Source organism: Salarias fasciatus, chromosome 12 (assembly GCF_902148845.1).
Source record: "Salarias fasciatus chromosome 12, fSalaFa1.1, whole genome shotgun sequence".
Taxonomy (NCBI): Eukaryota; Metazoa; Chordata; class Actinopteri; order Blenniiformes; family Blenniidae; genus Salarias; species Salarias fasciatus.
Window position 1 is genome coordinate 23336227 of NC_043756.1, and position 27458 is coordinate 23363684.

Here is a 27458-nt window from a genome sequence, read left to right on the forward strand (position 1 = left end):
ATGGCATGGCATCAGAGATAAAAATCAACGAGGATGAAAAAAGACAGCAGTGTGTAACAAAAAATGGTGACCAAAATGCCAAATACAATCTTTTAGTTAACATAAAAATACACTCTCATACATACAGTTGAAGGTCTCCCAGCTTCTCTTTACCCGCTGAAGGAAACACCGAAACGCAGCAAACTGGAAATCAAGTAGTTGTTTTGTTGTTGTTTTGGAGAAAGCAGTAGTTTCAACATCAGCGTCAGTCGACTGGATGCAACATTAGCGTTTGGTTTTTAGTTGGTTTTACACTTTTCGGAGACAGGAGTGTTACCGATTCTTATTTGTCGTCTGTTTAAAAGGGTAAAAATCGGCCCCCAACCAACCCACAAACAAAGTAAAGTGCTCGTGCAACACTTCTGGTTGTTCTCGAGGCCAACGAATGGTTTCTAAATAAAAACAAAGCACTTTGTAGAGGGACGCAGACGCAGAGAACACAGTGACGACGTGGCAGTTTCTCAACACCTCGGAGGAATGTTCTTTAATGTTTAACCGAACCACAGTCCTCCCACCACAGCTCGCCCACACGCGCACACACACACACTCACACACAAGCACACACTCGCTCTGCACTGGAGTGAATAGACCAAATACTGTCATTGGAGGAGGCTTACAGAGCTGCGGCGCAGAGGAGGCGCTCCTCACAAGAGAGCGCCGGCTCGCACCGCTCCAGTGGTTCAAGACGGGACCGAAACACTCGGGTGCGGGTGGGGGGAGGGCGGGGTGGGGGTGGGGGTGGGGGAGAGGGAGGTTTACATGGTGTTCATCAGGAGTGCACCTTTATACAGGACAATCCAAGAGTGCCCGGTGGAGGAAAACACAACTAAGCTCTAAACATCAGAGAAATCCTGTCATGATGAAGACACATAACATCAGCTTCGACTGGAAAGCACAACGCTCCCCTTAAAAACAATAAAAAAGAAGATAAACTCTAAAAGAAAAAAAAAATGTATCAAAGCCTGTTACTTATTCAGCTTCTTCTTATGAACTGAAAAAAAACTTAAAATGACCGATTGTGGTTTGCTTCTTTTTTTTTTTTTTTTTTTTTTTTTGGTCGCTTTTTGATGATTTTGCTTTGCGGTACACATATCCAGTGCTACATGTTCAGCGTCTACGTTAAAAAGCGGTTGAATAAATAGACGACAGTACCACGATGCGTGAAAGGCCAACGGATGTCTGAGGGGGGCCCCGGTGAGCGGAGCGGCCCCGAGCGACGACAGAAGAAGAAGAAGAAGAAGAAGAAGAAGAAGAAGAGGCCAGTTGAGAGCAGCAGGGCTTTGTTTGTTTCAGTAGAGGCAACCCGGCAATGCCAGCCTGATTCGACAGATTGGGTGGTCTGCGAGGACGAGGCGGTGGTCCGGGGGTCTTAAGGGGTTGTACGAAGATCCCAAAGGGTGGCAGGAACCCCCCCCACACTCCCCCCTCCCTCCATCACAGGGAGAGTTCAGAGGAGTTGTAGTGCTGCAGCCGGGCTCTCCATCGCGACAGTGCCGAACTAATAAATATCTCATGGAAAAATTAACTTCCACCATGTATGAGGAGGAAAAAGAAAAAAAAAAAGAACCACGTGCCGGAGTCGTGGTCGCTGCTGTCAACCTGAACAGATCGCACTGAGACCACAGGGAAGAGAAGCACATTCAGCAGACATTCCTCTTTTTTCGTTGCGAGCACCTGTGACATGCGCGCACACACACACACACACCCACCCACCCACCCACACACACAATCACACTCACACACCCTTTCCTTTGACTCTGCCTTGGTCCACCTACACGTGTCCATCGATGTGGTCTGGTTTCCGGACCGAGCATCGACGCAGACAGTTCAGGAAGCCAGATGTAGAGAAGATGACTCTAATGGTTGTGGGCTGGGAACAAAAAATTCTTTAAAAAAAAAAAAATCAATAAATAAAAAGTGGGCCTTTTGCTATTTCCCGCTTTTCTTTGGCACAGCGCTCCTCTTGGCCTGCCACAGGTGGTTGTGGATAGTCAGGGCGTCCACGCTGACCGACACAGTCTTGGCGGGGATGACGGTGAACTGCTTGCGGTCCGAGCTGTACTTGTACAGCTTGTCGATCATCTTCTTGCTGATGCTCTTGGGGCCCGTGCCCGTCAGCTTGTGGATCTCCTCCGTGTCGGGGAAGTACGAGTAGAGCGCCCGGAACTGGCAGCCGCCGTCACGGAACAGGATCATGAGGTGGTTCGACTCGCACTTCTCCAACTCCTGCAAGGAAAAGAACATGTCGTGTTCGGGTTTTTTCCCGTAGTCCAAAAACACTCGCTCATGACATTTAAACAATGTGACAAAACATGCTGAAAAACTGCAAAAGCAAAGTTAAAGAAGTCTCTGGTACGTTCAAAAGGCAGAGACAGAATAAGCTACGCCAACATTGGACAAAAGCAGCATTTATCCAGAGGAAGAGGAATAATGGAGCAGCTTTCTGGGACTTGACGGGACTTGACAGGAACGGGTAACAACATTAACCCTTTCACTGCACTGACCTCCAGGATCTGGTTCTTCTGGGGCTCGTTGACTTTGCCAGCCAGGCAGCAGTGAGAGATTGCATTATGGATGATTGGCTTGTTTGACTTGGCGCTCGGCTCCTTGAAAAGTTTAGGACCTGAGGGAGGAAACCCAGTCAGACGAGACGAACTTTCTGTAACTATCATCAGGTGACAACAGATCAAACACAGCAAGAGAGGCGGCGAACATCCATTTAGTTTGTTCTAACAAAGTTTATCACATCAAATAACAATAAAAGAGAAAAAGATTAAAAAATCATGATAGATTCATGGAGAATAAAATCTAAAAATCACCATCTTTCCTGAGTATCTTTTAGTAAAAGCAGCTGGGCAGCAGTGTGTGCGTTTACCAGTGTATTCAGCCATGGAGGTGATGGAAGATGCGGTGGAGCCGTTGTCCCAGTCTCTCTCTGCAGCCCGACTGGTTCGACTTCCTGGGAACGACTCCACGGAATCACAGCTGCAAAACAAACGGGGGGGGGGAAAAAAAACAGGTTGGACCGTTTTGAAGACGCTTCCTGATACAAATATGTCCCGGCTGAAGCGGCAGTTGTGTAAGAGCATGGATGGGTAAATAAATATTGGGCGTGTTACCGCTGTGAGCCCGCCCCTCCTGAGTTGACGCTGTCGGCCTCGTTGGTGGCGGCGGAGGCCAGAGACAGGCTGGAGCCCGACTGGGCGTTGCTCAGGTTGTCAGCTGTGTGGGAGCAGAGAAGAAAAGGCTTAGCAAAGGTTACTCTCACCTGCCTGAAGTGGGAATACTGAGCAGTGTAGAGACAGAAAATAAAGAGAGCGGCTCTCAGACATGTAGAGAAAATCTGGAGCTCAATGTCAAAGCAGGAAAAAGAGTCTTACGTGTTGAAGAGCACTTGGAGAAATTGTCGCTGGGGGATTCATCCTTCAGGACGGCCTTGGGTCTGTGCTTCTGTTTGGGTTTGGAGGCTTTCGGCTTGACCAGGCCCTGCTCCTCGAACATCTCCTGCTGCTTCCGCCGCAGGTACTCCTGCTTGATCAGCTCCCGCCGGGTCTTCTCCTCCTCTTTACGTAAGCGGTCCTCCTCGGCCTTCCGTCTGCGGTCACGGCAGAAGAGGGCGAGTGTGAGCGCGGTTTGGAATCACCGTGTGTGTGAACGGCGTGTGAACGCGCAGGCGACAGACCTGGCTTCGTCCCGTTTGAGCTCCGACTCGGCTTCGAGCTGCTGCTTCCGAAGTCGGGCCTCCTCGGCTTTCTTCTGCTGCTTCAGCAGGAACGCTGCCCTCTTTTTAGCCAGCTCATCTTCGGCTTTTTGTTCATCCTGTGAGGTAAAACAGTGGGGAAACATTGAACGAAATGGAAAAAGCATATTTATTCATCTGAAAGATATCGCAAGACAAAGTCAGTTTCAATTTGCAGGCTGTACCTTGAAGAAGAAGCCCATAACAGACTTCTGCTCTCCGTCGTCGTCCTCCGTCGTCGTCGTCTGCTCGGCTCCCTCCTCGTCGTCCGGAGCCCTCAGCTCTGACAGGTCCACTTCGATCAGGTGGGCTTTGCTGCGCTGCTCCTCTGAGGACGTGCTGTCCCTCCCCGAGCCGTCGGAGGCGTTGAGCTCAGACTCCCTGGTGCTGCTGGACAGGCACTTATCTAAGGACGACTCGGAGGCGGCCGCCGTGGTCAGGTCCACGCGGGTCGGCAGCCGCACGTTGGCCTCGTCGTGGAGCCTGAAGCTGGCGCTCCGTGCGTGCTCGGGTCCCGGCCTGTCGGCGGCCCCGCCCCCCGTGGGGTTCCTGGGGCTGTCGGGGTGCTCGGCCCGGGGGGACCTGCCCCCGCCCGGATGCCTCTGGTGTGGTAACGGCTCCGCGGCGCTCTGGGTGGGGGTGAGCGTCCTGGACGCCTGTCGGCCCTGCTCCCGGGACACCTTCAGTTCTGAGGGTTTGGACCTGGAGCTCCGGCCCGAGGTCAGCTTGGGGGGCTTCCTGGCGGGGGCGGTGCCGGCGCCGGACGTGTGCTCCACGTAGTGAAAGCTCGCCCCAGCCTTGGAGTCGCTGTTCTTGTCGGAGGCGTGGGGGGGAGGCGGAGCGGCGCCGGGGGGAGACTGTACATTCTGTTTCATCAGCAGCTCCTGCTGCAGCGACAGCTGCATCATCTGCTGCTGGATGCTGCCGATGGCTTCGTTCAGCAGCTCGATGGAGCGGCTGCACTCGTTCAGGTCCAAGTCTTCATCCAGATAAAAACTCCCGCTGTTCCCTTTCTTATCTGCGTCTAAGGCACCAGGAAGGGGGGCGCCCTCCACGTCTTTCTCTCCTTTATGCGAATCGACGCACATGTCGTCTTTGCTCGACGGTCCTTTCTCACCGTTCAGCTCGTCTTTGGGGATGTCGGCTTTCAGCGGGTTGGGCAGCGTGTCGCTCTTCCCGCCGCCTTTCTTCACGATGTGCAGAAACGCCGCCTTGCCCAGCTTCTGCCTCTGCCTCGCCGACAGCACCTCCATCTTCTTCTTCTGGTGCTCAATGGCGCGCCGCTTCTCCTCCAGCTGCATGCGGAGCTGGATGATCTCGGAGGCCAGCACGTTGGTGCCGCCGCTGCCGTCGCCCGCCCGTAAAGGCGAAGAGGGGCTCTGGTCTCGTTTGAACCTCCAGGAGGAGCTCAGCGGCCCGCTGCACTCGGACCCATCTGGGGTGGTCCTCTGGGAGCTGGAGGCACTCGAGCGCAGGTCGTGGTTGCTGCCGAACCGCTGCTGCTGCGCCTTGCGCTCGGCGAAGGAGGTCATGCGCACGCTGCCGCTGGCCATGCTGCTCGCCTGAGAGTGCGTGCTGAGGCAGGGGCTGGAGCGGCCGCTGCCGCCGTTCAGGTCTTTGTCCTCGTGCTCCTTCACGTTCATATCCTCCTGGAGTTTCGCCGACTCCTCTTCCTCGTCCTCCTCTTTGAAGGCTTTCCTGGGCCAGTTCGCATCTTTAGTGGTCAGCGCCTCGTCCAAGTCCTCCTCCTCTTCGTCCAGGTCCTCCAGCTCTGTGTCCAGGCTCTGGCCGGGTTTAGTGTCTTCAGGGTCTGAATGAAGGTAGAAGACCTCAGCTGGCTCTCGGCATGAAGGGTCCACGCTGCTCGAGACAGGCGGCCTGAAACCTGCCTGAGTCTGTGGGGGGTCCTCCAACAGGTCTTCGTCCTCCACAGAAGGAGGAAACGTCTGATTGAGAGCGCAGGGAGCTTTCCTGCGAACGACGGCCGTGGGTCCGTCTCCCCGGCGTAAAGACCCCCTCCCTGCAGACCGCGGCCCCTCGCCACTCTCCTCCTCCTTGTTCAGGCACACAGACTTCTCTTTAGCTGTTTTGAGCACAGCAGGCATTAGTGGTTCAAGGTAGAAACCATCCGCTGCTTGTTTGGGGTCAGGAGGTCGGGGTCCCCCCACAGCTGCTGCCTGAGCCCCATCAGCCCTCTGGCTGGAGGACACATCAGTCCTGGAAGCTACCACCAGAGTTTCCTCCTCGTCCTCGATGTTGACTTTGCTCAGGAGGCTGTGGCCGTTGCGAACAGCCGCGTGCGGGGCTTGGTGGACCGACGTCTGGTGTTTGGGGGTGGCGTTGAGGACGTTGGACGCCAGGCTGTCTTTGCTTATTGAGCGAGCCAGGCTGACACTGTCACCAGAGGTCACGTCTGCATCGCTGTCTGTGGCTAAATGCAGCATGAAGGGGCTCAGGGTGGACATCGGTCTGCGAACGACAGTGAAATAACATCAGTACACAAATTTTCATGATCAAAGATTATTTCTATTTTCTGTTTTTTGTTTGGTACCTCTGTCTCTTCTCCGGCCAGGCTGCCACAGACGCTCGAGGATGTTGTCCGTCCATTTGAGTCAGAGAGTTTGAACGGTTTCTCAGACCTGCACAGAACACGCAGAACATCAGTGAGTTTCTCAATGAACTCGATTCTTGCATCAAATGAAACACGAACCAACTTCTCTTCACCTGCACTTTCTTCTCCCTGCTGCTTCTGCTGTCTCTGTCGCAGGGGCAGGAGAGGGTGGGAGGGACTGAACGTCGGCCCTCCTTTGCTGAGAAGAGACAAAACAAACACAGAATCAGAACTTCATTCGATATATTGGTGGAAGAGGCTGTGAGGTCACCTCCAGCTGATCAGGTAAAAGCACAGACTGCAGATGCATCTGACTGTTCTCACAAGTAATTTTACATTTTAATTGACTTCAGATGGGCAGGTGGAGGTGTCGTACTTCTCTGTATCCTAGAAAACCCACTATTTCACACATGCACACAGAGACCACACAGGAATCACATCAATGTCACAAATGAACACCCAGAGTTAAACGTGAAGGACAGCAGTGAATGAACACGCCACAGAACCGAATGTACCCAACTCTAACTGGGTCGAGAGGAAGCTGAACGTGGAGGAGAGTGAGGAAAGACTTACAGGGGCTCAGAGTCTTCAGGGTGCAGGAAGTACCTGTTACAGACTTCGGGGCTGCTCTGGTTATCGGGCACTCCGGGACTGGCCAGGAAGCTGCGTTTGGTGGCGTTGGAGATGGGCACTGAAGGGCGGGAACTCTTGGGATGAGCCGTGGATCGAGCTGAAGAAATAAGGCAGACCATCAACGTTTATGTTTGACTTTTCCCACATACATTCACTGGATGCTTCATTAAGAGGATCTGTACAGTGTGCTCTAGTCATAGGAAGATTAAATACAGTATTTCTCCCAGATAAGGTTGGAGATACATAAATGTGAGCAAAAAAGTCCAGAACCAGCATGTATTGAGCTGCTGACTCAGCTTGTGTTTGAATTTCCTGTAATATTTTGCCAAAACTGAAAACAGAGAGAGGGTCCACAAGCCTTTTTCAAAAGGCGACCTTGGATACAAACAAGCTGTTCCTTGTCCAAGCGATAAATATAACCTCTCCAGTGAGTCCGAGGCTGACCCCAATGCCTCGACCCAGTTGGCCACGCAGGGTGCACCTCTAACGGGAGGCAACTACGAGGCATTCTTATGAAATAACTGAACCAGCACAGCTGGCACCGCTCGATGTGGAGGAGCAGCAGCTCCAGTTTGACCCGCTTTAGGATGTCCCTCTGTGAACTGCAGGAAAAACTAATTAAAATAACTGGACTGATTGGTCATTGTTTAAATAAAAAAAAAAAAAAAGTTAAGTTTGCTGAAATCTCAGTGATATTTAAAGGGCTACAATAGCAGGACTGTTAATTCACACAGACTGTGTCCAGCTGAGACTGAAAGGAGAGTCTCTGCTAATACTTACCATCTTTCAACTCCTGAAAATCTCTGGGCTGGACGAACTCGGGCTTGACCGTCTCAAACCACCAGAAGAGCTCGGCGATAAACACCATCACATTGTGCTGCAGAGAGAGCAGAGCAGGTGTTACTATCAGAACATCGGAGGAGTCGTATTTCACAGCGCCGACGGATGAGCTGGACTCGGGTTTGATTTCGTTACCATTTAACTGTGCAGCACAAACGGCCGCCAGGGTCTGTACCTTCAGCACGAGAGGCGAGTAGAGCATGTCCTCCGTGGTCAGGTAGAAACTCTTGTTCAGATACTCATTGGCAAACTCTCTGAGCAGCTGGATGTTGTACAGGCTGTCAGCGATGGAGGGAACTTCCTTCAGGCAAATATCTGATCAGACAAGCAGGGGAGTGGATCGGATCAGGACACAGCTCCATGACCTGCTGCTATAAATGTCACACTGACGAGCCTGGGACAGTAACCCAATGTGTGAGCGACTGAAATAGCATCGCACTCAGATATTAAATTCAGTGTGTAAACGGAACAAGTGTGACACTCACAGCAGAGACATTTCTTAGAGGGGCCACTCATAATTGGAGATGTGGCGTCATTCAGACTGGTGGTGTGTGTGCGAGTGTGTGTGCATGTCCTACCCTCCAGCTTCATGAGGTCTGAGCAGTAGTAATGGACCACGGTGAGCAGCGCCGCTCCGTCACAAACGTCCCGCATCAGGTTCTCCAGCAGAGGGAAGAAGGGCAGCTGTCGACCTGAGGCGTGCTCCCGGCGATACCGTACCTGACCACCGGGGGTAGCAGAGCATTAGGGGGTTTATGAGAAGCAAATAACACATATGACCACCAGACAACAGCGCCCGACAAAACATCCAAAATGCAGTGACTGGCATCATACATACAGACCTCCTGTTTTCAGACCGACACCCAAAAGCCAGTCAGAGCATAACGTCTGTGGGATGTTTTCCTTTTCCGGTAATTCATTTCCGCTTCAAATCAAGGTTCTCCCCAGGAGTATCACAAGAAACTTCCAACTGATTATTGCTTTAAAAGATAATGCTGCTTAATGACCATTAGTAGTGTAGAAAATCACAGCTGGTTTCTGATCTCTGTGGATCTCTTCTCTGAAAAGTAGTAATTCTCTAAATGTGTGTGCACAGTTGAAAAAAAAAACAGAGCATGTTTGACAGCACTTTACATTGTTAGCTAATTCTACTCAAGCATCTAGTTAGTGAGTGATCACGTTCCAATTATCATCACAACTATTCAAAATTCTATTGATTGACTAAAAAAAAAAAAACACTAACACTTGACTTGTGTGATCTCTCGCAGCCTCGTGCATCAAGATCGCCCAGTTTAGGGAGAACCCCGACAGCGTGGCGACGTGTGAGAGGATGGAGGTGAAGGTGTTAGAGTGGTGATGTGAACAACACAGACTTCCTCCAGCATCAATGGGAAGGAGGCCAGGGGTGTAACCCAGTTCTACCAGGCAACGCTAAGCAGCTGACTGGGACAGAAACTAGGCTAAACACTCTGGCCCACTGATGGGGAAATAGTGAATGTTAGGACAGAAACAGAGTCGCCTCACATGCATTTCTTTCTCACGAGGCTGATAAGATTGAATTTTATTTAGTATTTGTATCTCAGTTTTTTGTTTAATCACTGATAAAAATAAATAAGCACAAATGAACTAAACCACAAATACGAAAACAGAATAAACGCCTTTTCACTGGCACGCAGATCAACTGCAGTAACTAAAGAGGTAAATATAATATTCACCTTGTTCTCTTCCAGTATGTGAACACAGTTCTCTGTACTGTCCACTAAAGTGAGTTACCTCATGCAAAGAAGTGAAATGGAAAAAACCATTCACAACTGCAGCTGTCTTTTCTGGGCCGAAGGTCTTAGAGAATGATGCAATGTGGAAAACTGTCCTGACGTCAGACGAATCAAAACCTGCATGTCTTTTGGGAAACCACAGAGGTCGTGACCCATGGACTTGAAGAGAAGAGGGACCACCTCTTATGGAACTGAATGGAGGAGTGTCAATGTGCTGCTCACATATTTGGAAAGCTACCATCAGTGCTGAATGATAAAATCTGGAGCAACATATGACCAAGACAAGATCTCTATTAGAGAAGGCCATACAAGAACCAAATACGGCAAGATTTGAGACAAGAGCTATGTTAAAAAAAAAAATACAGTTCAAAACCAGAAGTGCATCTTAAGCCTAAGAAATAAGAGTTTTTGTCAGAAGAAGCACCAAATGTGTTGCACTAGACTGTACTCAACTCTGTCTCTGATCAACTTCTTAAACTCTGTCAGCCAAATGTACTTTAAACTGTGGAGAAAGGAGCCAGTTGTTAAACAGGCACACAGCTGAACGCGCCACTTTATCTCTCTTTGGCCGTATTTTCTAAACATACTCCGACTGCACCGCTGCATCTTGTGCCACATGTGAAACGAGCAACAGGAATCAAACAGCAAGTGCTGCTGTACCGCCGTGGCGAGCTCCCCTGGCTCCAGCATGCAGTGGGCCGTGCACATCATCAGGCTGACGCGCACACACACACAACGCAGCGAGAGATACCATCAGAGGAGGCCGTGGCTTCATAAGGAAACAGTGTGTGAGAGTAAAGAGAGAGAGGCTGAGGGGAGGATGACGGAGCAGATCGTGGGGGAGAGGGGGGGCTTGGGGATGGGTCTGCAAAGCCGGGGGGAGAGGTGGAGGTTCGGCATATGGATTTGCTCTGATTCTCACCGGGCAAGCAAATACCACACACACTTGCGCACACGCACACAGAGTCCACATGGCCTACTTTGGGCTTGAAATGAAGCAGCACATATTGCGTAGCTTAACAGAATATCATTTGACAAAAGGTCAGAAAAACATTACACCTGTGTGACACATTCGCAACAAGGAGCATTAAAAAAAAGAAAGAAGAAGAAGAAGCAAAAAAAAAAAAAAAAAAGCAGCTGGGAGCTTTTGGCCCCCTTGTTGAGACGCTGGCTACAAGCAGCACACAATGAGCTTGAATGAGCCATGGCGGAGTGTGCGCGCACATCAACACAGAACTATGCGTGCAAGTGGGGAAAGGAGGGAGCGGCACAAAATATGGGGTTATGGGGGGGCTGGCATCCAACTTACAGGGACTAGCTTCCAATACCATTTGGAGGGAGACTATCCAGTTTGCAGGGGTAAGAGAACGGAGGGGGGAAGAGGGAGGAGGGGGGGCAGGTGAGGAACAGGAGCAGAGAGATTAACAGGTCAGAGGTCACAGACAACAGGGTCGTTTCTGCTTCCGGTTCAAACAAAGAGAGAGAGAGAGAGAGGGAGAGAGGAAGGTCAGAACAGGTTCAAAAAGCCATCAAAGAGAAACATTCCTCAGGGGAATCAGGATGCTGATGCTGTTGATTTGAAGCTAAGCTCGGAGGGGGAGGCTTCTAACAAAAGCAGGTGAGGACTTTCAGGCTTTCTGGAAAGTAAAAAGAAAACAGTGGAAGCCACTGTGTGATGAGTGGTCTTACCTTCTGATGGCTGGGGGACTCCAGCGGGTGGTGCTTAACTTTGTGCTCCCTTTCTGCGACTTCCCTCATCTTCATGTTCACCTGCAGAGAAAAGAATAAAAAGTTTCACATGTTACCGTGAACTCAAGAAAACCAAATGACTCAGAGAAAACAACAAGGCAAACCAAAGAATGTGTTTCCATAGTGATCTGGCTTGTGTGAATGAGTCTGTACAAGCAGTAGGGGAGGAGACGCCACCCGTTTTGGCGGACTGGTGTGATTGTTAAAACTGCTTTTATATCTTTTTTCAGAACATGCTGATAGCACAAAGCTTTCACTGAAAGCACAGAGTGTTTGAATTTTTCAGATACTCTACTATAAATAACAGGAAGATGCTGGTTCTCTGCATACATGGCAGAAAAATGAAGAGAACGTTTTCCTGGAGTTTCTTCAGTAATCCAGGCCTGGCTTGGTTCTGTGAAGAGACATTTTGGAGCCTGATCAATCAGATCAGGAATTTTAGAGCAATTGTGACAAACCGTTAGTTATTCTAACTACTCTTTACTCAGACCAGAGCTGCTGCAGGCTTGTTTTTTTGAAGCTTTCTATTTCCTATAGTGTTGAACTCGCTATATTAAGTTTAACATACATCCATCATGAGATCATGCTGCATGTTAGTTATTGGCATCCAGCACTGTTACGACCCCCACGCTAATAATAAACTACCTGATGCCACATATAGGGCTGGGTGATAAACAACAAAGACATATGTCAGCAGCAGGGTTCCTCCAAGCACCAACGAAACACCCAATACCCGGCCAGCCAGCCCACTGGTGGCTAAACTAACAATCAAAAGTGACCAGACCCTGACCTGAAGACTATCCAGCCTGAAACACTTGTATAGTGTCATGTACTAAGACAGAAAAATTGTTTCAGAAAAATAACTTTCTTATATGCTCGAATCTCACTTAAGAGAAACAGGGAACATTTAAAAGTGACAAAAATATGAGAATGTGTGACAGTTTAACAATGTTTGGTATAGAGCTTAGTCTCATTCTGTTGTCCCGTCTGGTCCTTGTCTTTTTCCTGCTGCCGATGGTCAATAAGTGACTGCACTCAGTGCTGTTATTTTTTTTTAAATCTGTCCTCGTACATTATTCAACACATATTTTTCACCTGTACTTCAAACACCAAACTTATAATCAGGTTTTCCACCCTTCTCTTGAAATATTTCAAAGGAGTTTTCAGTGTGCGTTACAGTTCCAGGACACTGAGGATGTGGAAATCTCATGGGGACGCTGCGTCACTGCTCTCGCTGCCCCGGGCCTTTCGCTCAGTGAAAGATGAGTGCAATATGAGCCCGAGCCCCGTGTGTGAACACCAGTCACACATTCCAGCCTCCTGGTCTGTCTCAGTGACATACAGGCCTCAAAACAAGAGGGCCACTGTCAGTCTTAACGTAGGAGGGGAAGCGCATTATGGAAGCCACAGAGTGTCCAGTTTAAAGCCCATCATCACACTCAGCTGGACAGTAAAACCCAGCTGAAGGAGTTTGCTCAGATGATATACACATGTGTGGTTTTGTACCTTATTGATCCAGAAGACCATGGCATCCTCCAGGTCGAACGGCAGCTCCTTTGAGGCACTGAAGGTAGAGAAGCGCTTGACGGAAGCGACCACTTTCTCGATGCTGATCATCTCCACCGTGTAGGCCATCATGAGGGCATCGATCATGGGCATGTGAGCGCTCTGAGACAGACAAAAAGACAACGTTGCGACAGTTCAGTTATATTGCATCTTTATTTTATAGCTACAATCTCAAGATAAATCCAATTTCAATGAAACCTTCTGGAGGGAAATACAGTCAAATATCCAAAAATCTTCTACAGCTGTTGCATTATTATGCATATTTTTACAAGTCACCCTGATAGCACAGCTTTCAGGCTAATGCTATCTCACAATGAAACAGTTTTCATGGCAGCATCAGCGATATGCCAGCCCAGGGCTCAGTGTCTCCATTTTCTTTGAAATTTTGGCAATTTGCTTGGTTTGGCAGGTCAGACTCCACACTGAAGCCTCATGGGGGCCAGTTTTGGCCCAAGGGCCTCATTTTTATTACACCCTTGGTCTAAAGGATGAAGGTGAATCACCAGGAGAAAACGCTCACATGCAGACTCCACACAGAGGCCCTAAAGCTCAGAATACAAGCAGGGTCATCTCAATGCTGCGCCCCAACAACAAAAAACAAATTTAGCACAAATTTATCAGAATCACTGCAACTCGATCAGCACACATTTATCAGCAGTTTAAGACTAAAATTCTTTCCTTACTACAACCGAGTACATTCAGAAACTGCTCACATTCAAAACCCACACATTTTATGTTCACAAGGAAAAATTAAAATCCTCTCTGTGACCGTTAGCCTTCAACCAATACTGGAGACAGAGTGGTTGATTCCTGCAGCTGTCAGCATGTTTTCACTAACCCCATAATATTGACTTTATGTAATTGTGATTTAGCACAACATCCATACTTATGATGTTACACATAAGAATTATTTAGTGTTATTTACTGTGTGAATGAGAGCTCAATCAGAACAACACTGTGGTATTACTGTGCAGCTTTAAATACCCATAATGGTTTAATCAAAGCTGTCGTCTCTTGTTCAGCACAGGAGGTGTCCCATGTTAAACCTACTCCCTAAATCTGAATGCAGTCAGGAGGCCCAGCAGGGGCATCGCCACTCCGAGATGCCCGACACCTGGTGCTTACCGGTCAAAAGATCCTTTCATGACAGCCAGGGTCAGAAATTCATACCAAAGTCATTCCTGATATTTAATCTATATTCCCACACTTCATTAGATGTACAAGTCTGTTCTGATTCCACATCAGTCCAGGATCTCAAGCTAATACGAAACTAAATATTTAACAGTATACACTATTGTAACGGGCAGTGGCCTTACATAATGTGGTGCTAGTCTAATTCAATTCTCGATGGAAGTGCACAGAGATTAAGCTTGTTAACGTAACAAATGAGAGCTATTCAGAGCAATCTGCACAACACGACCCAGATGGAAACAAACAACAGTGCTTCATGTACTCCCAAACAAATTTACACTGCAATATTGAACATATGGGCGGGCTATCAACCAAAGAAGGGATGAACGTAAAAAGCAAAGGACTTCCATCTCAGTCGCACAGTAAATTTTGTGCTGCTTAGTTCTTGGTCACATCCAGTCAACACTTGTTTAAAGCAGAAGGTCACATTTGTTCAAAGCTGATGTGCTGAGATGTTTCACTAAACTTCGGACTTTAAAGGGAAATCAGAGCATCACTAAAGCTTTGGGAAATGGATTCTACACAGTGCGTGTAGCTCATATGGTATGTTTTCACCGCTTCAGCAGCCTCTCTCACGCGTGAGTTTGGGACTGAACCACTAATGCTGGTATCTGTAGATGACCCATTCTACCAACCGGGTTATCAGACATGGCACAAAATTCAAGGTTTTTTTTTGGTTCACAAATCCCGTAACAAGAAAAATTCATGATTTGAATTTGTGATTTGTTATGTTACAACTTTACAACTTTACTCACACACTGAAGAACTGTACCTTGAAATGAGAGTGTATGTGCATTTAAACACATCAAAAACAAAAAACAAAACACACACGTTCAAGACAACAATAACAATAACACATTTCTTAAAAAAAAAATAATGAAAAGTAAACATTTGGCTGACGGGCAACGGTGCGCACCTTTGTGATTATAATCTGTATAAACGGGGATGTTCAGGTATAGTCGACACAGTCAAACCTCGAAAATTCAGTCAGAAGGATCTTTTTTTTTTAAGTCTATTTTTCTTGGAAAACATCTCGCTTTAGCATATCTCTGCTGAGCGTGCTGCTCCAAGACTCTCAGCAGAGGACTTTTCTGTTTTTGTCAGACTGGTTGAAAGAAAGGGCACAGCTACAACAGTGGGAAGACTGTCTACATCCAAGAATAGGAATTCACAATCAGCCAACAGAAATTCTTTCAGCACTGCTTGCCGTTGTCCAGCACTTCGCCCGAGTGATGCTTGAAAAGATGATAAGCTGTCAACAAACGCTCACATGCATGCTATGATTTTTCAGATAATAAAAAGTCATAACGCAATTATCATCCGAGATGATGAAATGATAAAACAGTCCCTGGTAGATAATATGTCATGTTAACCTTGTGATATTGGTGTGGTAATCTGCGTGGTAGTGGTGTGACGAGATCTCGCAAGATTAAATCATGATGACATTTCTGATTTAAGTGAAAAGCCATCTCCTCGCACAAGGCAGAAGCCTATCAGACTGCGAGCACAGGACAGAATGTGGTCAAAATACAGTTTATAAGTCTATCTTCCCAGTGTCCTGCAGAAGCTAAATGTTACTGAAGTTACTTTAATTCAACCAAGAAGAGTTTTATATAATTTTACTTACCAGATAAGATACAGGCATTTTTAAGATGTTGCACAAGAAGCACCATTGTGTGAAAAAAATCTCTGCTTTTATTTAGATTTGATCAAAAAGTGGCAGTCTCCATTAGCTATAACAGTAATCAAACTCTTCCTATAATTACTGCATGTCTCATTTTTGACAATGAACTCCGACTCTTGAGTTTTAAACATGTCCTCCATTTAGTCCTCATAGCCTGCCCTCTAAAGAGAAACCTGTCTCGAGGGGACACTTCACCTTAGATTTTAGGGTGTCCCCTCATCAGAACTGTCCACAAAATGCACCTGTATTGTTAAGTAAATAAAACAGGTCTGTTTTTCAAATCACATATTTTGTCATTTTAGTTTTCTTAAAAGTAAACGGGGAATCTCGTCTTGTCTCAAATATCGTGTCTCGTCACACCCCAACAGCTTGGGCATCCCTGATATTTCCATGCAGCTATATTTCTGCACTGCAACACAAATGGAACAATGAAAAGCACATGGATACAAAACAAAAAGTCACTGCATTCCTTCTGTACTGGGTTCAAAGCATTTCTATGAACACGGCAAGCCGATGCTGAGAAACGTTCCTTAACACTTCAGATTCAATGCTCACATGCTGCTCAATCAGCAACACAACTGAAGCCCTGTTCACATGAGAATGACCGTAAACGGCACTGATTTTCTGTTTTCTTTCCCTTAAAGTTCCACCTTCAGCTGGTAACATTTTGATAGCAACTGCAGTACACACGAAGTACAGCAAACTGTAGCTTCCATGCCAGCCTCCCTCACTGGTGCTTTGTTTTCGTGATACAATCAGAAACACCTGCATGCAGCGAGCAGTGCGATGTAAACATTCAAGCTCCTTTACGCTGTCCCTCCTGGTTGTAAAGGCCCACGGGTGTAACAAATGTGTCCCCACTGATGCAGACGATGGCGTGGTAACTGTACACTCTGTTGGAGAAGCGCTGTTAAACTTAAAATAGAACAGTAAACATAGCTCTCTGGAATCTGCCGTTGTTATTGTTGTGAATCAACTATTATGACTGTAGTGTGTATGTGGATCAGAGCTTCAGAAAAGCTGTTTTCCCTGTATTTTCAGAAAGACATAATTTAATCAGCCAAAACTAAACAGAAATGTACTGTTTCCGCTTGTTTTCATTGTCTTTGATGAGGCAAAATGCTGCAGTTTGTATTGAAATATTGTTACACACAGCCAGGAGACACATGTAGTTTAGGTTGAAACAGACAGATGAGTTTGTAGAAGGACTGGCTCCATCAGCCATGTAACAACTCAATGCAAATAGAGGAGAAGAATCTCTGATACAGCCTACTAAATACAAAATCAGGGGAATATAATATATGATGTGCAGTTCAATCTTTTGTTCTCTGCCCTTCATGAACACAGCAGGCATTCCCACGGGAAGCAGGGGGAGCCGCTGCTGCTTCTGCCCCGAGCTGTGGGTCTGTGTGTGAGCGTGTGCACGCTGACAGACGTTGTGCACGCACATAAACACACAAAAGTTTCAGGAGGGCCCGGGAGGACGGCCACCTTCTCAAAGCTTTCAAAAGCCCCCCAGCTGTTACATCAAACTATCATGCATGATGCAGAGGAGCTGTGCAGGTGTGGGATCTCTCCATTCACACTCACACAGTGGGGAGAAGAAATGCAGGTTGCCATGGAAACAGATTGTCAAGTCAGCAAACTGGGAGGAAGAAGGGTGTTCAGTCAGTCTATCGGAGATAAGCGACGTCCTTCTCAGGATTTTCCACGTCCCCTCGCCGAGCTTTGTGTCTGCCTGCTTATACACATGGGCCTGTGTGGATTATTCTGTCAGACAGTCGAGCTGGAAAAGCAGACGCACGTTCCTTACGAGGCAGCCCGAGGAGGGGAGGCCTGCTCAGCACAACTCTGGGTTTCTATGGTAACTAAAGGGGTAGAGGAAGATGGACGAGATCAAGCGAGCTGGTTCAGTCTATCCGGTGTGAAGTGCTCTCGTTCTCACAGCTGCTGGCTGGGTGGAAGCTGTTCTGTCCTTCACTAATAGTGCTGTTCATTCAGATCATCCGGATGTGGGTTACACACTGGGAACGATTAACCTCGTTAGAAGCTGATCTGGGAAGCATAACACACGTATGACCACATCGGAGAGGGTCAGCAGGCCGACCAGCCGTAGAGCTGCACAGGCTGCCGTCTCAACATTTACCAGTTTCCTTTGAAAAAGGCACCAAGCTCAGCTGGATATAAGCAATTTCAACAGCGGAAGAAAAAGATTTTCAAGTGCAAACATTCAGAAAAAAGCTCTTAACAGTCTGATAAAACTGTGGCTGAGTACAGTGTAATCGACAATAAAACCCATTCTAAGAAGAATTAGAACAAGTAACCCTCTTAACCCTGAAGGCCGGGATTCAGCTGCCTGGTGCAAGTGAGCACAGGCTTCTCTATTCTTTAAGAACAAGTCAGGACGAAAGCTGCAGTAAAAAAGATGATTACTGAAACCCTGACAAGGGCGATAACACGCAATCAAACAGAGCAGAATCTTCTTGATAATCAAAAATTTGAGTCAGTCCACACTGATCACTTTGTTTGAATCTGAGGAACCAAAAAAACCAAACAACTTGTCAGTCAATAGAAAATAAAACATGAATGAGTACAGTAGCCAGCTGAAGTGTGTTTACATTCAGTTGTGAGCAATGCATTAGATGAGTTTTTACTTTTTTTAATGACTTTTGCTTGTTTTCTGGCAATTCTTTGACTCAATAAGCAAGAACAGCAATAACCAGGTTAGCTAAGAACAATTTCAAGAGTTCATAAATAAATAGCAATATTCATCAGTCCACCCACCTGTCCATTACCCTAAAGCTTTCTCTCACTCAGGACTCCTGGAGGATTTTGCCAAACACACTCACCTTCATATCTACAGGCATTTTAAAACTCAACAATTATGTTCAAACATGTTTCTGGCCTGTGGGAGGAAAACAGAACACCCAGACAAAACCTATGCGTGAACAGAATATGAAAGTCTCTGCTTTTCAAAAACCCAACATACTAAATCCAAAGCAGCTCTTATGTTGAATATGGACGCAGTCACTCTCAGGTCCTCATCCAGCTTCACCTTCTACGGCAAGTCTGCACTTCAGTGGTGACAAATCACCGATACCCGTTTAAAGACAAAACTACCATCAATCACTGCACTCACCATTTTGATGGGCATGGAGGCCAGATCTTCCTCTGTGACGGGCGTGTCGTCGCTCTCCACCACGTAGATCCCCTTCCTGGACAGAGCCTGGATGACGGACAGGTGGGACTGGAGGGAGGCCGCCTGCTCTGTCTTGAGGATGAGGGTGCAGACCCGGCAGTAAAGCTCGCAGGACAGCAGCAGGCGGATGACGGGGGGCTTGATGTGCTCCTGGTCATACTGGTCTGTGTAGAACGGGTCCCTTAGGTCCTCCGGTATATGGTCTGAAAAGAAGAGGGCTTTTAGGTGAATCCTAAATAAATGAAAAGATCTGACCAGCGATGTGTTTTCAGCAGTGTCAGCAAGCTACAGGAATGTGCCTTCCCTCTGATGTTTGTTCCATGCCAGCTCCAGCTCAGCTGAAGCAAACATGGCCAGGTGAGACTGTGGTCTCTGCCAAGACGAATTCAACAGTACTGAAACTGTAAAAAAAAACCCATGAAGAACGTGAACCCACACGAGCGATTCTGTTGTTTTGGGTGTGAAGTCATTCTCAAAAGCAGCGGCTGCAGCCATATAAGGACATGAGACGGAGCAGGCCTCTCGAGGCATGCACAAACCAAATTTATGTTACGAGGTAAACCACACAGTCAGGATTATAAAAGGGCTGAAATTATCCTTCCAAAACCTGCCCGAAATCCTGCACTCCACCAAGCAGTGCAGCGACAGGAGCAACCCTCTTCAGTTAAATCTCTCTTTAAACTCTGCCTGAGCTGGAATAATACACCGCAAAGCTGTATTTGTGTGTGTGTGTGTGTGTGTGTGTGTGTGTAGTGTCTGCACTGTCTGCCGGGATAAAGGGAGCCACTCGTCAGCAATCTCCTGTTCACAGAAACGAGAAGGCAAGCAGAAGGTTTGGCTTCTTCCAGTCGAATGTGTGTGTGATTACGCACCACACACAAGAGCTCAACTTCACAAGTGAAGAAATAAAGCCGGGATATAAAAATCTACAGGACAAAAAAAAAGTTTTATTCTCAACAATTAAGAAATAGTCGCTCTGCTTTCTTTAAGCGATGAACATACGTTCGGATATGCGTTTGTGCAATCGGCTGAAGAAATAGCTTTAATGACAACAAGAAGGGAATACAATGAATCAACGCTGTAATAAAAATACAGGGTCTTATAGGTCCAAAAAGCCTAAACTTAGTTTTCTGATTCGAAATGAGGCGTCACTGCAGCATGTTTGTTTCGTTTAATCTTAAGGTTACAACACATAATCACAAACACTCGATATTAAACAAGCTGGGAAATAATTTGACCATAACAGGATGAACACATTATTGTAATTTGAAAAGATCCAACACATATTAGAGATGTTATGGATTGTTTCAATACGTCCTACGTTTTATCATCTCTTGCTTTTAACTTCAATAACAATTACAATTAAAATCTTCAATGCTTTATGGCCCCACAGACAGTTTACTTCAGTTGTTTATGTGGCCGTCCTAATGATCAGTGACTGATCGTCATTTTTAAATGAGATGCTCCTGAACATCTTGTTTATTTATTTATTTATTCTACAAAACTGCACAATTTATGGAGGTTTTTTTTTTTTTTTTTTTTTTTATAAATTGGGCCTTTATTCACCTCTGTTTAATGATACATTTTAGTCCCTGCTCCTCCACTGGGCACAGTTCACAAGACTTACGGCCGTGTTGTCATTTGCTGACGCAGCTTCAGCAGCGATCGACGAAGCAATTCTCCTTGCTGATCAATAGATAAAGAATTGTCATCTCAAAAGAAGCATGAATTTCAATGACAATTTAGGACGACGGGTAGATTGTACTAATTGATCCTCGCCAAAATGCGCCAGACGCTGAGAATTATGTTGTATAAACATGAGCTTATTAAGCACGATGCTCAGTAGTTTTGGTCATTCCCGGGCAGCTGTGTATGAGTAAATAAACACAGTGGAACAGTAGGAGGGATTGTGTGTGAAAACAAAAGGGGTCTAGCCGGGGCGAGTCTTCACGTTCGACTTCATCCTGCAGACACTGATGTCATGTGGCATCTGCCCCCCTTCTCCACCTTCCTGCCACCCAGAGCAGGCTGAGATAGGGTGGAGCATGAGGATACGGAGCCTGGCAACAAAACCAGCGATGATCTGGAGTCAGCCAGCCATGATCAGCAGCTCTATACTGATTGACGGTCTGAGGCTAGGCGGGCCAAGCACCAGCAGCGTGCCTGCAACTGTGACAGGTTCTCCCTCTCACCAGCTCTGAGGCTCAGGCTGGGAGCAGCTGTGGCCACGAGGACAGGAGGGCACTGACATAAAATACAAGGCAGTGCGATCAAAGGCGGGCGGAGAGGGGAATCACACAGATGAGCACACCGCAGACACGTCCCAGCCCCTGATAAACCCCGCCCTCACAGGACGGATGCACTTATTTATAATGGAACCGCGTCATGTCGACTGTTTATACGCTGCTGCCTGTTTCTGCCATCCCTGCACGAGCCACATAAACAACTGTGCAGCATTAGCGTCGCCACATGAGCCATAGGATGGAAATAAAATGAGTCTGATATATTCAGTTCCCATGGGAGGAGGATAATTGCAGCTGCACCTGAGAGCAGTTTCCCTCTGGGTCACCAAAGCTTCAGGAGCATCCGAATATTTTCTTGATCTTTGTTGACAGTACAAAGATGCTCGTTTCGCCCATTAACCATAGCTTATGATGACATGACAGTGAAATGACGAAGCAAAAGGATATACACATAGATATGTGCTTGGGAGAATCTTGAGAGAGGGGTTTAAAGCTAAAAAATAACAGACTACAAAAACAACAGACAATGGGGACAATAACATCCTTTCTATAACCTGGATTACCATTAAAATTCCTATCTTACTGTCCTCTGTTGAGAATGAATGATTGTGTGGCATTAGGAAATCTGTGTAACAACCGCAGATACAAATGAGACCGCAGAATACAAAGGGAAGCTTGTATGTGCCTCAGATATAACAGGAGCTGATCAGACCAGAAACCAACTGATGAAACAGAAATGCAAAGCAGAAAGCGGTGGAACCGACACCCAAGCCTCACACTGACTGTTATGATAAGAGGACTACCTGTGGCTCATCTAAAAGATAACTAGCTGCTCCTCTGTAAAACAATGGCTTCCTTTTCTCGTATGTGGCTAATTATCAGCAGCTGAAACTGGTGCAGGATTTATGTCAGACGATCGAGAGGCAGGCTCCAGGTTAGAGGTAAAAAATTAATGAAATGAGTGAAGGCACTCAGGGAGAATTCGGGCCATCATTGGCCCATGATCTGTTGGTTTCCCATGGTTAATAAATACATAAACACACAAAAGTGTATAAATGATGCAAACTAGGATGGTTTATTGCAAATGATAAGGTCAACTTACCTACAGTACACGCAAATATCACTGATCAGCTTGATGTTAGAAGCAAGACGAAAAGAGAAGCATCCATGCTTGACTTAATTCCTCTCAACTCATCTACAGTACACTGTATCATCCAATCCCAGCAGACTACGGATGAACGACACTGAACACACTGGACTGACGGTACTCATTCTCATCTACAGGAGATTTACAGTCGTCAATTACCTTCTCAACTGTGTGTTTGATCCAAACGAGTCTACTTAAAGGAAATGTGGGCGCACAGGGTGAAGGTGCAAACTCTAAACAGAAAGGCTCACAAGGCCAGATTCAAAACATGGATATTCTGGAACACTAACCACTCCACTGCACAGCCCAATTTCTGAGAACAAACCTCGGGGGGGAAAAAAAAAAGGATTAAACATCCGTTCCTAAGAATTTGTTTGCAAAGTTTAAAGAGCCACCAACTGCTTTCATTATTGTTCATTTATTATGAATCGCGTGGCTTCACAAGCTAAAATTTCTCCCTAATCTCTTAATTCTACACCTGATCATGACCAAATGTTTGAGAAGTAAATAACTATTTTCTGTATCTTTGAGTGCTTCACAACAAAAGAGTAAATATTTCAATCTAGCAGAGACAGATCAAGACAATTTCAGCTGCATTTCAGGCTTCGAAAACACACTGGTCAGCATTAATAAATGAAAATTAAACTCAAAAATCTGCTCTTTTTCACACTTCAAAACATAATTCACCTAAGAACATTGGTAACATGGCTCTCAACATGTCCTGGTTAATGAGACTACTTAGAGCAAATAGGCACTGATGGCAATATTTTGCCAGAGGAGTTGAAGGAGACGAGAATGGGTCATCAATTAAAAAAAAAACAACTAAAACTGGCAATGAAAAATAAAATAGAAATAATCAAGAATACATAAATTATGCAAATCACAACAATGCAATTGGGAGAGGGATTATTCCGTGTGTGTGTGTGTGTGTGTGTGTGTGTGTGTGTGTGTGTGTGTGTGTGTGTGTGTGTGTGTGTGTGTGTGTGTGTGTGTGTGCGTGCGTGCATGTGCGCCAGTGCAGATCAGTATTTTCCATGCTGTGTGTGGAGTCCAACAAATATAGCCTGATCATCGGCGCCCGTCACTCAGACAGATTTAGGGCTTGATCTCACCGGCCAGCCTGCAGGAATGGAAGGACCTGTGCCAGAGTACAAACGTGCACAAAAACGTCCTTCTCCCAAGCTTTCCCTGTCAATGTATCTCTACTGAGGCTGTACTCAACCTGCTGAGTTCCAGCATGTCAAGAAGAGCAAACGCACGGTTCCCACAAGAACAGCTTGTGAGAATACATTTTTCTGATTCTGGCTGTAGTAACAATATGCTAAGCTTTCAGTCTGTAACACCACATATACAGATTTTATTACAAGTGAACCATATAGCTGTCTGTTATTCTTCAGAGAGAGAGTGCATGTGTATCATAGCTGCAAACTAAATTACTTACCAATTCCATAGGCTTTGGCAAACAGCCAGCGTAAGTTGGCAGATATCTTTGCTCTGGCAGAGTCGTACATCTCCAACGGTACGACGTCCATCGTGCCTTCTGCAACCCCACCAAGTTCCACTTTTCTCCTGGTACTGTTCCCGCCAGCACACAAATCAGCGTCCATCCTACAAAACACAAACATACAGTCATTACAGTGCTGAGTAAGAGATTCGGACAAATAACAGGGTACAAGCCAGCCACAATTTGCCAAATTGCTAATTCCCTTCTTCCTGAGAGGCTGGCTTTTCTGTTTGAGTGATATGACAATAAATAATTCAATAAAATTACATTGGATTGAGCATTTTGAGGTTATTAGCAAAAATGTTGTTGTAGTCTTCATCCTCTGAAAAATCTACAAGTCTTATCTGTGCCCACAGAAGCACATAGAGGCATCCTGACAGACACATTCATTATGGTAATCGCTTGATTACAGAGAGAAGACTGTCTTTGCAGTACCTGATGCTTAAATAAAGCCAAGGAGATCTAAAACAGCCCTGACTGCAAGAATAAAACGTTACTGGTCGTTGTAGAAAGCACATGATGTAATGTGCAAAACAAAAGATTTCTGGAATCAGTGTGCATGAGTGCAGGGTGTAAGCAATCTGGAGTCAGAGTGAGTTGATAAAGAGTTGATAAAGCAAACCTGTGCAGAGTTGAGACTATGCAACACAAATCAAGTGGTTTAGTCTGAAAATAACCATAATGCATGCTTCTTATGGTGAATTTGATTGGTCTATGTCTCATCATGATTAATTTGAGTAATCTTAGTTTTGTGACAGGTCTTTTTGGAAGTATTTGCTTTTTGTAATGATGTCTGTGTTTTATTATTCTTTCTATCTTCACACTACTAATTTCTTCATCAGGAAGATGCGCACATGTGTGAGACCTACAATCACCCAAACAGCAGCCACATACTCAATTACACTAATTACAGGATGGCGAATTAAAAGAACAGAGAGCGCCTGAGTGTGCTAATATATGCTCTTACGGTGAGATCCTGAGGAGAAGAGGGTCTGTTTGACCTGAAGAGCTGAATTATCGTATCAATAACAACATTATTACCTCAGTGTGCTCATCCACGGGCGGCCTCATACCTGCCTGTTGGGATAACAACTGCATCAGCTCTTTTTTCAAAAACGTTGCTATGTTGGTGTTTGGTAACCTTAATGAGCTGGTGGTTGTTTCTGTAAGAGTAGCTTTGTGCAGAGCGGCCATGCATGGAAATGTAACGCGGCTAACTAAAGCCAGCTAACTGTTAGCGCCGCATGAATGACGCTAGCTAGCTGGCGAGCCCCTTACCTTGAAAGGTGTGGTGCTCCTTCCCTTCGGAAAACGATTATCCAAGGACCTGCCCCGTTGCGCGGTGGACCGCTGTGTAGAAAATCCAGCAGCAGTAGCAGCAGCAGCGAGGCATGGTAGCCAGCTAATAATGCCCGAAGCAGGGAGGCGAGTCTGTTCGGGGTCTCCTCCCAGCAACAAGAGCCGAACCGCGGCCTGCGTGACGACCGCTCCGCGGCGAGACTTCCAGGCAGGAGGGGGAACACGGAGCTAACCTGGAGGGGGGAAAACGCGATGTACAGAGGCTCTACCTCTGTATTAAATACATCATGTTAGATAAAATATATACAGGCTGTGAGGCCAGCGGCGTGTTCGCACCCTGCCCATAGAAATGCAATTCTCATCCCAGGCTGCCTGGAGGTTTCCACTGCGCATGCGTGATCACCGTCCAGACTACTACTGCTGCTATCAGCTCACTGTCCCATTCACTTCATCATTCATGTCCCTGCAAGTTTTTTCTTTTCTGTTTTATTTTTTAAAGGCAGCCTAAATGTTTTGAATGTAAAGGGAAGTTATTGGATCTGTGCGTTCTTTAACATTAAAGCTGCATGAATTCCCATGTCTCAACTTTGAAATCACATTAATTCAATTTGCACAAAATATATTACAAACTGTTTCACATTTACATTTTCACCCTCAGAGAGCACCTTTGTCCCGTGTCAGGCAAATAGCGGACTTGTGACATTGATCTATTGTGACATTTAGTGTTCAAAGTAGGTGCTAACATTTAATTTTATTTTTTCACTGCAGCGGCAACAATACAACCCAGTTTTGCCACAATGGTTAAGTTGTGCCGTAATAATAACCTTTAAATTTTAAAGTTTTTCTCTGTCATGACAAACAGTATAGGTGATGAAAAATGTCTATGTTTTCACAAACCCAAACAAAATGACTACAATCTTTACATGAAGCTAATTTCAATGAAATCTTTTGGTGCAAAATGAAGTGAAATGTTTCAAAAATCTGTAGAAGTTGCATTTTGCATGCTTTTACAAGCTCACCATGACTGTATCTCTTTCCATAACAGCCGGCTTTCATGTCAACATCACAGATATGTCGGTGTTGTGCTGTGTCCACTAAAGAATTTAAAGAAATTAATATTTCTTTGGCGCCAGAGGCCTCACTTTTAACACCTCTTAACTAAACCAACTTATCATATTCTATTCCTGTTTCCTCATTTATCCATCCTATTTCTAGAATGTGGCATGAACATGAAGGTTTTCTAGGAGCTGATGGGGGTCAAGGGTCATGTTCAGGGAGCCACAGCAGTTACTAGTCTTCTGTAGGATTCAAACTTGCAAGCTTTCAGTCCCCAGTCTGCTTCTACAGCCTCAATGCCACCACTGCCCCCCTTTCTCTGCTTTTGGCCCATAGGAGCAGTGGGCTGCTCAAATTGTTCTCAGTTATTAAAATAGTCAAATAGAAATGCTTTTCTTGAAATATCAATAATTCAGCCAAACTTCATTGTCAGTAGCAGGCGTTTGTGTATGTTTTTTTTTTTTTTTTTTTACATTTTTTAATTACAGCATTTCCCTCATTTTGCCACAAGGGGTCGTGGTTTGACAGAGATGTTACTCGCTGGCTCTCCTCTCCTCTTACACACAAGACAGAGAAAAAACGATGAATCTGTCACTGTATCTTTCTTTAATTTCAGCGTAGACCAGCTTAAATTCATATATTTACATCCACAGTTATAGAAATAAGAAATTTTCGTCAAGAAGCTATAATGATAGTATTTCTTGTAAAATAATGACGTAGTACGCTTTGTGTAAGCATTGGTGGTTCAGTGGTAGAATTCTCGCCTGCCACGCGGGGGCCAGTCGTGTGTTGTGGGCTCAGACAGCCAGCCAATCAGAGTGAGCCTGCCAGCCACGTGGGGCGCCGGCATTCCAGCCAATCAGATTGCAGGGATTTGTTTCCATTCATTCTAATGCCGCAAGTGCGCGAGTCAGGGGCAGGCCCGTGAATTACACTTACATTTAAATATTATATTGATGATATATTTATAGAATTGAGAAGTCAATCCAAATCACTTCAAATGTTTATTTTACAGTACTGTGATTTTAATACTTTACAATATGTACAACAGGTTTCAACATTGGCTTATAATGTTAATAAATATATACACAATATTTACATTTAAAACATATATTTACAACAAAAACAAGAATGCTAACTTAAGACTCTCTGTGTCAAACAAATCAGAACAAAATAATACCTG

At 45.9% G+C, this 27458-nt stretch overlaps 1 protein-coding gene across 6 annotated transcripts; it reads right to left on the bottom strand.

Annotated features, from left to right (window-relative positions):
- Nucleotides 1–1058: 1058 nt before the first annotated feature.
- On the bottom strand, nucleotides 1059–25591 carry camsap1b (calmodulin regulated spectrin-associated protein 1b). Of its 6 annotated transcripts, none has more exons than XM_030105785.1 (19): nucleotides 25199–25591; nucleotides 23858–24024; nucleotides 18967–19229; nucleotides 12893–13054; nucleotides 11327–11407; nucleotides 10947–10979; nucleotides 8441–8582; nucleotides 8038–8177; nucleotides 7803–7899; nucleotides 6996–7119; nucleotides 6503–6588; nucleotides 6330–6417; nucleotides 3964–6247; nucleotides 3722–3858; nucleotides 3420–3634; nucleotides 3159–3261; nucleotides 2915–3024; nucleotides 2544–2662; nucleotides 1059–2265 (listed from the first exon to the last, which is right to left on the bottom strand). In XM_030105785.1, the coding sequence occupies exons 2-19, from the start codon at nucleotides 24021–24023 to the stop codon at nucleotides 1969–1971; spliced, it is 4647 nt and encodes a 1548-aa protein (XP_029961645.1). In that variant the 5' UTR covers nucleotide 24024; nucleotides 25199–25591; the 3' UTR covers nucleotides 1059–1968. The 6 variants fall into 6 exon arrangements, with proteins under 6 accessions (XP_029961645.1, XP_029961642.1, XP_029961641.1 ...); XM_030105782.1 differs by having other exon boundaries at nucleotides 3159–3284; nucleotides 3419–3634; XM_030105781.1 differs by having other exon boundaries at nucleotides 6963–7119.
- Nucleotides 25592–27458: the final 1867 nt, after the last annotated feature.